We start from the raw sequence: 15,018 nt of genomic DNA on the forward strand, positions 1-15,018 counted from the left end.
ATATGACCAAATATTCATATAAACATTATTTCAGGAGGAAGCCAATGGTGTCTTCTCTCATCTGGCACAAAGGAATCATTCATCAAATGCTAATTGTTGTTAGAGTTGTTACAATTATTACTTCTCTATTTCTATATATATGGGTTTAAATGGCTTATACCAATACTTTGTGGGGCGCCTGGGTGGCTCAGTCGGTTAAGCATCTGACTCTTGATTTCAGCTCAGGTCATGATCTCAGAGTCGTGAAATCAAGCTCCATGGTCGGGCTCCACGCTCTACTTCTCCCTTTGCCCCTCGCACTTATTCTTTCTCTCTCTGTCCCTCTGTCATAAAAAAAAAATTACCTTGGAAGGTATAATTTTACATCTGGAAAGGATTTTGAGAGAGCTTCTAGTTCAGCATCAAGAGTATATTGTCGTTGCCATAGTGTTTATTTTTTGAAGATAATAATATTTTTTATCAGGTCTTATGATTTAGCTAGAAAGAAGTTGGAAATAGAACTTTTTAAAGTTTAATTTCAGAGTGTACTGAACAAACTTAAGAGAATCTATTTCTCTTTCTCCTTCCCTCTTTCACACAATCCTCAAATATATTATTCCTGAGATCTGTGTGCGAAGTTGACATTATATAAATATTTTGAAAAGTAATTCTAGCGATGGATGAACTTAAGGCAGTTAGACAGCATATTTAAACAACCTATTTATGTATAAAATGGAAACTTTTACTGCAAAAACATTTTTATTTTAAAAATCTATGTTATGGAATTTTTACATCAGCCCTTTCTTATTCCCAAAATGTTTACATAAAAAGTATTCCATAGAGGGGCAAAATTATCACTTAATTTGCTCCAAACCCTTCACTATTTAAACTGCTGCCATTTATGTAAACAAACCGGAGTGGTTTTGTTGTTTTTGTTGTTTTTAATGCCCTCAAATTAAAGGCTCATTTGGAAAATTTGAGCTACGGGGACACTTATTCTGCCACTGCCATCTTCTTCCCAATATATTCTCCCAACTTATTGGGAGGGCAAAGTTCTTAAACCAAAACCTGTTCTAGCTATTAATTTCAGGTTCTTCACCTGCACCACATAACATGCCATAAATTAGAAGCCATAACCTTTGACTCCGACCTCCGATTCTGACCACCCTCTGTTAACCATATGTAAAGACATCGAAGAGAAAACTGGAAATGAATGGAAGTAGGGGCCCAGAAAATGGAACGAATGAGTGAATGACTGAACTAACATGATCTGAAGCATTGCTCACATGCTATGAAGTAGCAACCACAATCACAATGACGCTAAAAACTAATATCATTTGAGCATCTTCCTACCAGCCAAGTACAGTCCTAGTGTTTTATAGGGATATCTCATTAGCTGCATGCATGTGCTCAAGAAGTTGGTAATGTGCTGGTCGGCCAATAATGGTATCATTACCTTCATGGATATTAGAACTATAATCAGCTTTAATTAGGCTAAGACATTCTCCACTCATGTTGGTAATATGTAGCAATATTTTTCTGGCTGATGCCAACATAAACCAGTTTTACCCTGCAGCGCTGCCTAGATAATCCATAGGGAGAAGTTTTCTGTGACATTCTCAAGCGAAGTGAACATGAGGTGAGCGTTTGTTTTTTGTAGTTCCCTCAGTTTTTCATCAGGGGTAATAAAACATCTAAGATCACAGTAAGACAGATCTTCGGTGAACTCTAGATTGGTCACTTGGCTGCTTTTAGATCTTACCCATCAACAGTTAGGCTCTGCTGCAGGGAGTCCTCGTAGAATTAATCTTCCTACTGCTGTGACTATTCTCTCTCCACAAATGAGCCGCCAGGGTAGTTTGCTGTCTCTTTCTTCTTGTCTCCTGTCATGTCCTTTGAATGAGGCTGCAGGGACTCTTAGAAGGGGCTTTGTTCATTGGTAGTTTTGTGTTGTTTATAAAAGGGTAAGTATTTAAAAAACAATCCGTGCTAAACACAAATCTGATTATTTTACTTTCCCCTAATTAAAGCCTCTTTATTTTCTCTGCTGCTCTTACTATAATCTTTCATTGTCTTTAGGATGGCTTGCAGAATCCTGCAGAATATAATTTTGGCCTACCTTGCCATCTTTATCTCTTCTTTTGCCTCACTTTAGATACCACATTTCCATGAAACTAAACTCTTAGAAGTTACCCGAACAGTCATGCTCTCTTTCCCCTGCTACCCTTTATACCTACAGACCTACTGGCCAGAACACTTTACTTTTTCTCCTCCTTACATGGCCCACTTCTGTGCAGCATATTTAGGTCTTAGTTTCTTTCTCATCTGTTAGAAGTAGCACTGTTTCCACGAAATCTAAATCCAGGTGATTGCACACATCTACCTGTTCAATCAGAGCAATTTTCACATTGTGCTCTTGCTATCTACTTATTTATCTGTATTTGAAATAATCTAGATGTTCCATAAAGTCAGAGATTGTATCCTGTCCACGATATGCTTGATATTCACAGTGCCAGACACAGAGATGCTTAAGTATTTATCGAGTGAATGGATATGGGGGAATGGGAAGAGATGAGTAGACAGTGTGAACAGGACCCTATGGGTGTTTTATGTGTCATTCAAAAAGCTTGTCCTTTTCGGGGTGCCTGGGTGGCTCAGTCGTTAAGCCTCTGCCTTCGGCTTAGGGCATGATCCCAGGGTCCTGGGATCGAGCCCCGCGTCAGGCTCCGTGCTCCACCGGGAGTGCTGGGAGCCTGCTTCTTCCTCTCCCACTCCCCTGCTTGCGTTCCCTCTCCACTGGCTCCCTCTCTCTCTGTCAAATAAATAAATAAAATCTTAAAAAACAAACAAACAAAAAACAAAACAAAAAAACTTGTCCTTTTGGATCCTAGAAAAGATTTTGAGTTAGAAAAAGTGTATTTTTACATGAGTTGGAGGTGATAGGACTATTGACAAGGAAACTAGCTAGTGAGCTTTTTGTCCGAGAGAGAAAAGATGCGAACCTTAAACTAAGTAGCACGGGGATGAGATAAGGGGTGAATTAAATAATCATGAATAAGATGACACAGCCCTTGACAAAATATTTGTAAAGGTAGGGGAGAAGGAAAAATATTCACAGTTCTACTTCGGATGTTTCTCACACTACAAACAATTACAAAATGGATAAAAACAAATCATTTGAAAAATGGTGTTTGAATTGAGGGATCTGTGGGATATCCAAGTGGAGACATTGAGTAGACATTCGCAAGTGTGGGTGTGGTGCTCGTAGGACAGGCATGTCATCAGCGTTGGGACATAATGAAGGCCTGTGTTTGGATGAGATCATCCAGAGAGACTGAGTGTAGAGACAGAAAAGCTGAAGGGAGAGGAGGGCCCTGTGAAGTATTGCCTTGAGGCACCCTTGGTTGTAAGGAACAGAAATCTACTGAAAGTGGGTCAAGAGAAGTGAGATTGTAGGTATGAGTTCTTGTCTTAGCATTCAAGGATAAGCCACAAAGAACAGCTCCTCTCATTGACTTCTGGGCATGGAACGTCTAAAATTAAAGTCTCTCTGTTTCTCAGAGGTCTGATTTTCTCTCATCTCTCTGTTCTCCACATTTGCTTTCTTTCTCTTTTCTCTGTCTGCTCATCAGTGTCCTTCGTTTGCAAGTTGGCAAGGTTCTGCTGTCCTTGAATTCATAAAACTTGGGCATTCTATTTTTCATCATTCTCTGAATAATTTATCTGTGTCCCTAACTTCACATTCTCAGAGGGAGAATCTGACTGAGAGCCAAGCTCCTGATTTGGTTCCCTTCATCAGGGGTTCTTCCCTGGGCTGAGGGTACCAGTATGACTGCGTGAGATGTGGGAGGGGCAGATCCCTCTGGCAGAAGGTGTATGTGTGGAGATTGTGAATAGCTTCTGTAGTAGGTTATTATTTAAAGGAGCACTTCTCAGATGTTAATGTACTTAATGAATCACCAGAAAATCTTGTTAAAATACGGGTTTCGTGTAGTAGGTCTGGTTGATTCCGTATGTCTAACAAGCACCAGATGATGCTGAAGCTGTGGTCTGAGGATCACACTTAAAATAGCAAAGACTGTGAAGGCAGTTAGAGCAGGGGCAAGCTCAGAGAGGGCTGAGAGAAGGGCAGGAGGAGAATAAGGAGAAGGTAGGAGCTATGAGTGGAGAGACTCAAGAATCAGGGAATGTTCAGAGGCATCGAATGTTGAAGAGGGTGAGTGAGATAAAATTGGAAACCTCTTTAGTATAAATCTGCCCAGTGTTGTGGATTCTTCCCAACAGTGTTCGGAAGCTTACGTAGTAGAGAGCAAAAGGTCCCTGGCTGGATTAATTCAGAATTGGGGGGTTTGCAGTGCAGGAATATGGAAAGGGCTAAGAGACTTGAACATATTAACCAGAAGGTAGCTTGAGTGATGGGCCCTGCAGCTTTAGTTTATTTAAAATTATGTATTGCCTTTAGATTGTTTTTTTTAACAGCTGGAGAAGGATTCAACCACTGGTTAAGAGAGAATAGTTTCCCATGAAATGTGGGTGGGTGTGTGTGCGTATGCATGCACACGTGCTTGTGTGCGTAATCCCCTTGCAAGGGAAATGTAGCTACGTAATAAAGTGAGTCTGGACGGATCTCCAGCAGTTCACGTGTTTGGATCCAGACAGTATTACTTTCACAGCTACATATGGAATGTTCTTATGCTCCGGTGGTTATGGAAAGGCAAGACTTGGAGTTTAAACAACACTGTAGAAGATGGAAATGTATCTGAAGGTGTGGTGCATGTGAATCTCTTTGGAGAGTCAAAAAAACCTGTCAGGCTCCATGGTGCTTCATCGAGGAACCTTCAGCTTCTTGTTCATTTTCTAGCTACGTCAAACTGAATTGAACTGATTCAAGTAAAGCGCTGCCCCTTTCCACTAACATGCAAGTCATGGGATGGCTTCAGATTCATGGTGCCTCCAAGGAATGTCTTGAGGCTGAAACATCCATAGTGGGAAATCAAACAATTTTCTGGCTAACTCTGGAGAAACCTGTGTTCGAGGAGGAGTTTGGGAGCAAATTGATATCCTTGCTTGGCTGCTGGAAATTCCAGCAGGAGATTGGAATGACCAGTGGAAGCCTGGTTTAGGAGGGAGCCTCCCCTCCATGGAAATGCGATCTCTGAGTGCAGAGCTTGAAGAGGAGTGGTGAGGGTGGGCGGGGATGCTCGCCAAGTCTGTCACATTCACAGATACGCAGATGTCACAGCCAGACTGCCTTCGCATTCCTTGCCATCCTGAAAAAATATGCATAGAGGCCTGAAATCACTGAGATTTAAACACTTACTTTGATGACTATATATGTTATATATAGTTCTGTGTATTATCAGTCAGTTCATCCATGCAGGCATCGAAAGTATTATCTCTGACAGCTCAGGGATGTTGTGGCTGCGTTGTACTTGATCTGGAGAAATCCTGCGAGGCTGCTCCTGGCTTTGGGATGATTGAGGCATTAGAACAGGTCCTGGAATTCTCAGTTGTTAACCTTTCCACTTAATCTTCAGAAACCACCGAGGCTCCTAAACATTTGAAACCTTTTAAGCCATTAATAAACCTCATTCGTTAGAATTTAATATACACATAGATAATTCAAACAATGACTTTGAGTAGATGCAACCTGAGCAGGCAACGTAAGCAAATTTTCTGAGCTGATTTTCACCAGCAAGGTTTTCCAACAGATTCATTAGCAGCAGTTTGAGACACAGTCAAATAAAAAACAAGATTTCATTTAAATGCATTTGTTCTGCTCATCGTTTAACACAGTGGAGGAAAAAGTTATTCCATTTACAGATCTGTGTTGAAAGCGGCGAAAATGATTTCTTTTGATTTATCTTTTGGAACCTGATATTCCAGCCTTAGATTTTAAAGAACATACTGTTTGATTTTGGGGGAAGGACTTGAAGCAAGGGTGGGATAAGAATCCAAATCTCTGAGATAAAACAGCGACGATAAAAAACACAGAAGGTCATGATTATTAAATCTGGGTCTAAATGTCACTTATAAATCGAAATAGGCTTTGGCACGACTGGGAGGTTTTCAGTCTTAGATTTGAGTTTCTTTGAAGAATAAAGTTTTGTGAAATAAGCATAAGTAAATTATTGCTAAATATTTGCAAGCATAGGCGAGAACCGAAAACTTTGCTTTTGTAGGTTTATAGGTGTGAATATGTTAGGACATTGGTCTTTGAAAACAATTTAATCCAGATATTTTGAGTATCTTAGAAAATATGTTAATTCTGGTTTTACCAAGACCAAATTCCATGGCTACTTCAGTAGTCATCTTTTTAAGTAGCTGTGACTTTAAGGGGGGACTCATTAAGTTCTTAACGAATTAGCTCATTGTATAGGAATCGATTAACAGTCACAACTGATTGCTCTAAATGGGCAAATTCAAATCACCATATTGTGGAAACTTTTCTTTTCCCCTAGAAAAACACTAGACTTACATTTAGAACAGCTGGTTTGAGTCTTGGTCCTCTTATCAATTAGATGTATAACTTTGAACAAGTTATAGAATCTGTGTTAGCCTTATTAGATTCATTTGAAGATGGACATGGTGCTAATTCCCAGGGTTGTTATTGATGTCAAATGAGATAATATCTATGAAAGCCCTTTCCTGTGAAGTTATCTACAAATACGATGAACACAACGATACTGTGCCTAGTTTAACTGATTTTTCATCCACCTAAGATCATCGCTATTTAGTAGCACTCTCTAACTGCTGCCTAGTGACTTTAGATGAGAATCATAGAAGAAAGCTTTAAATGGTTTTAAATGAATATTATGGTGTTTTTCTCTTTCACTTTTTCATCCCAGTGAGGGCCGGAAGGAAACAGAGATTCTATTAAAGTGGGATACTGTTTTCATCTCTGAAGTTATTGATGCATGGATTTTGCATTATAGTAATGATTAACGATAGCCAACACTTATATGGGGCTCCCAGGACCCTTGGTGCGCTTATATGGTGTGGCTCCCAGGACTTTCCAATATTAACCTATCTAATCCTCTCAATAACCGCGGGAAGTGGGTGCTTCTATTGCCACCAGTGTGAAATGAAGGTAGTGAAACTGGAGCAGATTATCTTGTTCAAGATTACAGAGTCCATGTGCTCAGTCAGGTCAAACATTCCTGTACTTTTCACTCAGCTCTTAGGGAAGAATTTGGCAAAAAATACACACATCAGGATAAAGGAAGTCATGAACATTACTTGGGTTTTGGATGTAGGGGATGGCGTTTTATTTTGGAAAAATGATGGTGCGTCATGCATGTTGAGATGACAGAGATGACACAGAGATTGTATCTTATTTTCCTTTCTGTTTTTCTCTTTTGATCTTCAGTGCCTTTTACTGGGTACAGTGTTGTTAATTTACTAGGATTACCTCTCTCTCTAGGGCCCAAGGTACAGCAACAGGAAGCTAAAGGGTCCGAGAGGACCATTGTTCTCAATCTTATACTATGCATGAAACAATTGGAAGAAAGAGCCCCAAACCCCCATCCAAAGGGACATCGCAGAGCTCATGCCCTGTCTTTTCCTGACTTGGACTTTGGCTTAGTTTCATATGCCGTTTTAGTCCTTCTTTAATTGAGACATGATTTACGCTATTCATTTATTTATTCACGAATTTAATAAACTTTATTGGAAGTCTTCCGTGTGTACCAGAGATGCAGGGACGTCCTGAGGAGTAAGATGGGGAACAGAATAGTACGTACTCTGCTTGTGGGGCTCAGAGAATTGTGAGGAAAACAGACAATAAGCAAATAATGTCACAAGTGGAAGTAACACAACTGCTGTGATTGGAGCTGCAGAGAGGCACAGGGTGCTCCAGAGGTGCGTGAGAGAAGGCGTTTGGCGAACACTTGGTGATCATAATTTGTTTTCCCCCCTCTATCTTCGGCCCATATAAGACCTTGAAGACATAGGAAGGGAGGGCAAGTTAGAAGGAACTGCTGGGGGAGCAGGGGGTCAAGGATACGGTACATAACGCAAGGTGGCCCCTGGGGAAAGAAAAAAGAAAACCCTAACCTGCGCGGTGTAACATAGCTGTTAAGTCCTTGCATATTATCACTGTATCATAGAAGAAGTAGTAGTATTTGTAGTAACTACCATGTTCAAGGAAAGTTATTGCATATTTATTCTGCTCAACCCAGTAAATTTAGAGTGACTTCCATTAACATAGTTAAAGTGTTTTATTGTTTTAAAGTGTGTGTGTACGTTTTATGGTGGTTTATTTATCCGGAACATTGAATACATGAAATTAGTGCCTATACTTATACAAATATTTAAAAGAAACATGAATATTAATTGCAAAAGCACCACCAGACAAAGACGGTAGACCTTGGTTTCTTGTTCAGCTGGTGACCAGGCCCTGGAGGATGAATAATTGAGAAATAATAGATTGCTTTACTTTTCTTCCTACCTCTTCCTACCATCTGTCATTATATTATTTGTTTATCTTTGGGCCCAGAACCGAAGTGTCAGAATCATTCAGACATAGACTTTTGTCTTCCTTGCTGATTAATATATACTATTTAGAATAGTGCCAGGCATGTAACAGACACTCAATAAATATTCACTGCATGAATGAATGAATGAGATAATCACACAAGCATAGACTCAGCCATTGTAATGAACAAATGAGATAAGTGAAACTATTTTCAAAACTATAAATATTCCACACGTACAAGGTGATGCTATATTTTTTTTGAATTTTAGAAAAAAGTACAGTTTGTCAGAAGATAACTTATTTGCTTATTTATTTTGTATTAGTAGATTTCTCTTTAAACACTTACTTCCTAAGTATTTATCTTCCTTTACATCCATGGTTGTAATATTGACTTCTAACTTTATGGTTCTATAACTCCCTTACCCAGTGCAATTAGTCTCTAGAGTAGAGATTCTTAACCCAGGCCAATGAACCTTTGGGAAATCCGTTGTTGCCTCCTGGGACCTCCTGTACTCCCTAAAACAGTATCCCAAGTGTCGTGGCTTCTGTGCATTTGACAGAGTTACTGTCACTTCCATCAGATTCTTAGAGTATGTGACCCCCAAGTTTAAGAATCATGGCTCTAAAATTTTCTATTTTTCTTTTACTTTTTTTTCCTCTGCTGCTTTTTCCTTCTCTCTTCGAGGTGGTTTCATTCTTCTTTTCATTAGCATGATTGTACTTTGGTATTTTAAAATGCTTACCGTTTGATTGTCCCCAGTGTGTGGTATTCTCGGTTTATTGTATGCCTCTGATCCCCGCCCTTCTCTCTGTCTCTCTCTTGTCTGGCCAACAGTGTGGGGATGTGCCAACTGCAGGGTTATCCTATCCAGCCCTTCTGGGACATTTACTTCTCCGTGCTACCCTAACGACTACCCTAACAGCCAGGCTTGCATGTGGACCCTGCGAGCCCCCACCGGCTATATCATTCAGATAACGTTCAATGATTTCGACATTGAAGAAGCTCCCAATTGCATTTATGACTCGTTATCCCTTGATAATGGAGAGAGCCAGACTAAATTTTGTGGAGCAACTGCCAAGGGCCTATCATTTAACTCAAGTGCGAATGAGATGCATGTGTCCTTTTCAAGCGACTTCAGCATCCAGAAGAAAGGTTTCAATGCCAGCTACATCAGAGGTATGTAAACCAAAGGCAGTGCCAACCTTCTGCTTTCATTTAACATGTTCTACAGTAAACACCAGGACCAGAAGAGAGAGTCACGCGCTTTTATGTGAATGTGAATGATTAGGATTAGAATTGAAGGGCAAGAATCTGTTAATATTCTCTGAACCTTCTCATTAGCAATATATAGTTACCAGATCCAAAATCTGGTTACAGTAGAGATGAATTTGTTTATATTGTTTATATGCAGAATATTTGAAGGCTGCTTGGAAGATATGGTAGGTATTCCACAGCTAATAATTAAAAGCTGTAATTCTGACAGCTCTTCACTGAACATTTAAAGCATTCCTATTCAGAAATCATTTTATTTTAGGCTTCTAAGATGTTGCCCTTTTAAGGAACTGTGCTAGGGGACAAATATAAAAAATTAGCATATAAATTAAAATAAAAAAGAGCTGTTTATAGCTAGAGCTAATAAACAACATAGCCTGAGGAAAGCCCCTTAAAAATGACTAATGAAAGGAAAAAAATATTTCTGTCAAACATATTTCCCAGATTCTGGCACATTGAAATATTTGAATAATCTCAGTCTCTTTAAAACCTCTCTTTGCTTAAGGGAAGGAGACTCAAGCTTAAGTCGATGTCATGTCTGAAAGAAAGAAACGAAAAAGAAAGGCACCATTATGAAAATGACCCCCATTATTATAAATTGTGTTTTCGGTGGCAGAGTCATGTACTGTTTGTGATTGACATTAGATGTATGTGTGGTTAATTGGAAAACGTGCTTTAATTTTTCAAATCACGTTTTAAAAATTGTAAAATATTTTAGGAAATTGGAAAATAAAAAAGAAGCAAAGTAGACTTGCCAATATATCTGTAACGCAGCCATAACCACAAATAAAATGTGGAGGGACATATTTCCTTTCAGCCCTTTTAATAATACATGTAGAATACAGGGTTCATATAACGTAAATATCCTTTTGGGTAAAAAGACCTTTCAAGTTCTTTATATTTAAAAAGTAAACTAAAATCCATGACTTTATTAAATTCCATCATGGATTTTTAACTAGAATATTTATATTAAAGTGTTGTTTTTACCATAGACCTGTTCTTGGTGTGTATTAAAAAAATATTCAAACTGGCATTCCTATGAAGCTAGCATTAAACAGAATTTTTGAGGAGGACACTTCTGTCTCAATCAATACATATTTCATGGTGTCTATTATATTAACATGAGGTGAAATCCTTTGTATTTAATAATTTCACATATGTCACAGAAAGACTAGGCTAATGCATTTTATTTGTTATTTATTATGCAGATGATAATAGTGATCTGTATTAGTAATCAGTAACATTAGTAATCAATTCTAGCTATATATTGACTATAGCAGGCACTGTTCTAGTGCTTTCCAGGTATTAACTTAATTCCTATTGGCCACCTATGCGATAGGGGTCATTGTCTTTCATTTTATGGATGAGGAGACTGAGGTAGAGAGGGCTGAAGTAACATGTTCAAGGTCACACTCCATTTTGTGGAAGAGCTAGGGTAGGAAGTTGCATTATCTGCCCCTTTTATCTCTGCTCCTTGCTATCCCTCACAAAGGAGCTCAGACACCCTGCTGTAAAAGAAATATACCTTACAATTCCATTTTTATTTCTATTTTTTTATTACACTGCTTCTCCTTAATAGGGTTATCTTTACCTTTGTTCCTGAAATAGCCTAGTGATGGGGAAAATGAATAGGATATGGGGTATCTGAAGGGGAGAGGGTACCATAGGAGTGTTTAGGAAGAGTAAAAGGCTATTAATGAAAAATAGAACTATTAACTATTATGTTTAGAAAGTTATTTGAAAAATAACAAATTTCTGAAAATCTTAATGTATAAACAGAGCTTTCCTGAAACAGTAGTTTCCTTTATTTGAGCTTTGGGTTGGTTGTTTTTTGTTGTTTTTTTTTAGTTCAGGGATTAAAAAAAGATACTTATCAACTTGGTTGGCTATAACTCAGAAGGTTTGGTGTAAGATCGCATCATGATTACAGTTAATGTGAGTGGGGTGACATATTGTTAGTATTATTGGTACAAGGTGATGGGCTGGTGATAGAGAGTCATGAAAGAGGGGTGATGGGCCAGAAGTCAGTCAGTCCAGAGTGATGGGGTGGGGGTGGGCATATCAGATGTTTTGCATCTCATTAGTTCATACTTGAAGTGAATACATTTTATCTGTTATTATGTTTTGTCCTAGTTGCTGTGTCCTTAAGGAACCAGAAGGTCATTTTACCCCAGACACTAGATAGTTACCAGGTATCCGTTGCCAAAAGTGTCTCTATTCCAGAACTCAGCGCTTTCACGCTCTGTTTTGAAGCAACCAAAATTGGCAAGGAAGACCATGAATGGATAGCTTTCTCCTACTCAAATGCATCCTTCACACAGTTACTTAGCTTTGGAAAGGCCAAGAATGGCTACTTTATTTCTATTTCTGGCTCAAAATGCTTCCTAAACAGCGTGTTACCTGTGAAGGATAAAGAAGACATTTTCACGGAAAGCTTTGAGCAGCTCTGCATCATTTGGAATAATTCTCTGGGTTCTGTTGGTGTGAATTTCAAAAGAAACTATGAAGCAGTTCCGTGCGATTCTACCATCAGTCAAGTTATTCCTGGAAATGGGAAGTTGTCGTTAGGCTCCGGTCACAATGAGATGGCCTCCCTAAAAGGGGACATTTATAACTTTCGACTTTGGAATTTTACCATGAATTCCAAAGTCCTCTCCAACCTCAGCTGTCACGTGAAAGGGAATGTGGTCGACTGGCAAAATGACTTCTGGAATATCCCCACCCTAGCGCTGAAAGCAGAAAGCAACCTAAGCTGTGGTAAGTCTGGGCATATCATCCCCCTTTTGTAAAAAGCATTATTCTATGAGTGTTGGTCAACAAGAAATCATACACACGTATATGTGGCTATGTATATGTGTATTTGTGTGTGTGTGTGTATGTGTGCATATATATATATAGTTGTCATTAATGAGCTTTTGAATTTTTAAAATGTTATATGTTCAGCCATATATAGTACACATTTGATTACAAGCGTTCTTTATTCAATCAAAGCTTTTGGTGCTACCATTTTAAAGTTTTCCTTATGTCATAAAATGTCACACAGTTTATCATTGATGTAACAAAAGTTATAACTGTCATACCTCAAATAGAAAGGTTAACACTGGGACTGAAACAAAAGAAACTAATAAGTTACTGTGTTTAGTCACAGAGAGGATACAATAAAAAGTTGATCTTTATGAAATTTCCATTATGTTATTTAAATAAGCAACCACCACTGAACAAGAATGGTATTTACTCAGCCAGGATAACATATCAAAGCTGTCCATTTTATGGAAAAATCTTTGATAATCAGAAATTATCAAATTTTTCTTTGAACTTTTTCCCTCTGTTTAAAGATGAGCATTTGTTGTTTGTTTTGAATACTCCTAATGGTTGCTCTTTGAGAGACTTTAAAGGTGATATTACTGGAAGTACCTAAATGCAAAATATTTAGGAAAATAATTCTATATAACAACATTATATTAAAATAGACTTCTATCAGACATTCTCTATGTACATAAGTTAATTTTGAAAGTCCTTATTTTATTACAGGACTGATTAAAATACAAAAAGTAGAAGTTTCATTATCACTTTTGAATTTCGTATGACTAAATCTAAAGTGTTGATATATATACTTTTTAGTCACAGAGATAACTTTCATTAAAAGAGGAAAGAAGGAGTCTGATGTTAAAAAGTAATTCTCATGTGACTTCGGAGGGGATTTTATCAGAAATTCGTTCCCAATACTTTGAACAAAGTAGGACCCCTTTGAAGACCTGAGACCACCTCCCCCGTTCCCTGGCCCCTGTGTGCCCTTCTGCTCCAGGGAACTCTTGTCACCTAACTCTCTCTGTAAGTCACCCATTCCTCCGTGTGTCCCTGGTGCTCCTGCTAATGGTGGGAGGCTATGAAGTGATGCCATTTGAGAGCTATTTCCTTGTGGGTTGTTGGACAGACACAATGGTGTTCCCCAACATTCTCTCAGTCTGACTAGCTACAGAGAGTCGTCAGGGACCCCTGAGAATCTTTCACTCAGTGAGGAAATGGAGAAGATCAAGTGCGTGTGTTTGGTGTGGGATGGTAAGCAGCAAGAGGGCAGGGATATCCCTCCTATGACCAGGGAGATTGTCTTTACTCTAGTGGCCTGTTTTCACCATATCCTTGGCCGTTATTAAAAAGTCATAATATAGACCATTTAATAGTTGCCTTTCTACGGGGCAATATTTGAGGACTGTGGCAACCAAAAAAAATTTGAGTAGGTATATTAATAATTGCTAACTTAAGCAATTAAGTAACTTAACCAGTGTCAATTAATATGTGGCCAAGCCAGGAGGTGAACCCAGGAAGTTGAGTTTTAGAGCTCTGTCTCTTACAAGTATAAATTAGACTGTCTTTTGGAATAAGCAGGATGAGAACCTGAGACATACTAGAGTAAGTGAGCTAATTCTTGCCCAGATGAGGAGTACGAAGGCCCAGGAGTGATCTGTGGGAAAACACTAGCTTTCCAGGGCATAAATATTACACTTGTTTTAAACAAAAGTAATAAGGTTTCTTTCCTGTATTGCTTCTTGGATACATTAATGTGATAAAATGTGATAAAACTATGGCAACCAAAAAAAAAATTTGAGTAGGTATATTAATAATTGCTAACACTTAAATTATATACTTAACTTGAATATTCAATACATATTTTCTAGGTACTGTTTTAAGCCCTTTACACATATTCACTCTTTTCTACAACATAGATCCCATGATGTGGATTTTATTACTAACCCCATTTTGCAGATGTGAAATCTAAGGCACAAAGAAATTAAGTACCTTAACCAGTGTCAATTAGTAAGTGGCCAAGCCAGGAGGTGAACCCAGGAAGTTGAGTTTTAGAGCTGTCTCTTACAAGTATAAATTAGACTGTCTTTTGGAATAAGCAGGACTAGAACATGAGACATACGAGAGTAAGTGAGCTAATTCTTGCCCAGATGAGGAGTACGAAGGCCCAGGAGTGATCTGTGGGAAAACACTAGCTTTCCAGGGCATAAATATTACACTTGTTTTAAACAAAAGTAATAAGGTTTCTTTCCTACATTGCTTCTTGGATACATTAATGTAATAAAATGTGAGGGATATACATGCATTGATTCCTAAACTTTTCTAGGAAATACTCTAGAACAGGGGTTGGCAATCTAGGAAGGCCTATGGCAGGCCACCTATTTTTGTGAATAAAGTTTTGTTGCAACACAGCCGTGCCTAGGAAGCTTTGTATTGTCTCTGGCTGCCTCTGTGCTACAGGGGCAGGGTTGGTGATGGTGGGAGA

The 15,018-nt window shown here is 38.6% G+C and overlaps 1 protein-coding gene across 4 annotated transcripts in view; it reads left to right on the plus strand.

Annotated features, from left to right (window-relative positions):
- The window catches only part of ADGRG6 (adhesion G protein-coupled receptor G6), a 133,608-nt gene that overhangs the window by 54,194 nt on the left and 64,396 nt on the right, over window positions 1-15,018 (plus strand). For all 4 annotated transcript variants that reach the window (XM_087865529.1, XM_045810084.2, XM_045810085.2 and 1 more), the window contains 2 exons: window positions 9,291-9,632; window positions 11,862-12,485. In XM_087865529.1, the coding sequence (XP_087721655.1) occupies window positions 9,291-9,632; window positions 11,862-12,485 (966 nt within the window). The remainder of the gene's footprint in view (window positions 1-9,290; window positions 9,633-11,861; window positions 12,486-15,018) is intronic.

This window comes from Ursus americanus, chromosome 11 (genome assembly GCF_024610735.1).
Source record: "Ursus americanus isolate L20-20 chromosome 11, mUrsAme1.1.p, whole genome shotgun sequence".
Taxonomy (NCBI): Eukaryota; Metazoa; Chordata; class Mammalia; order Carnivora; family Ursidae; genus Ursus; species Ursus americanus.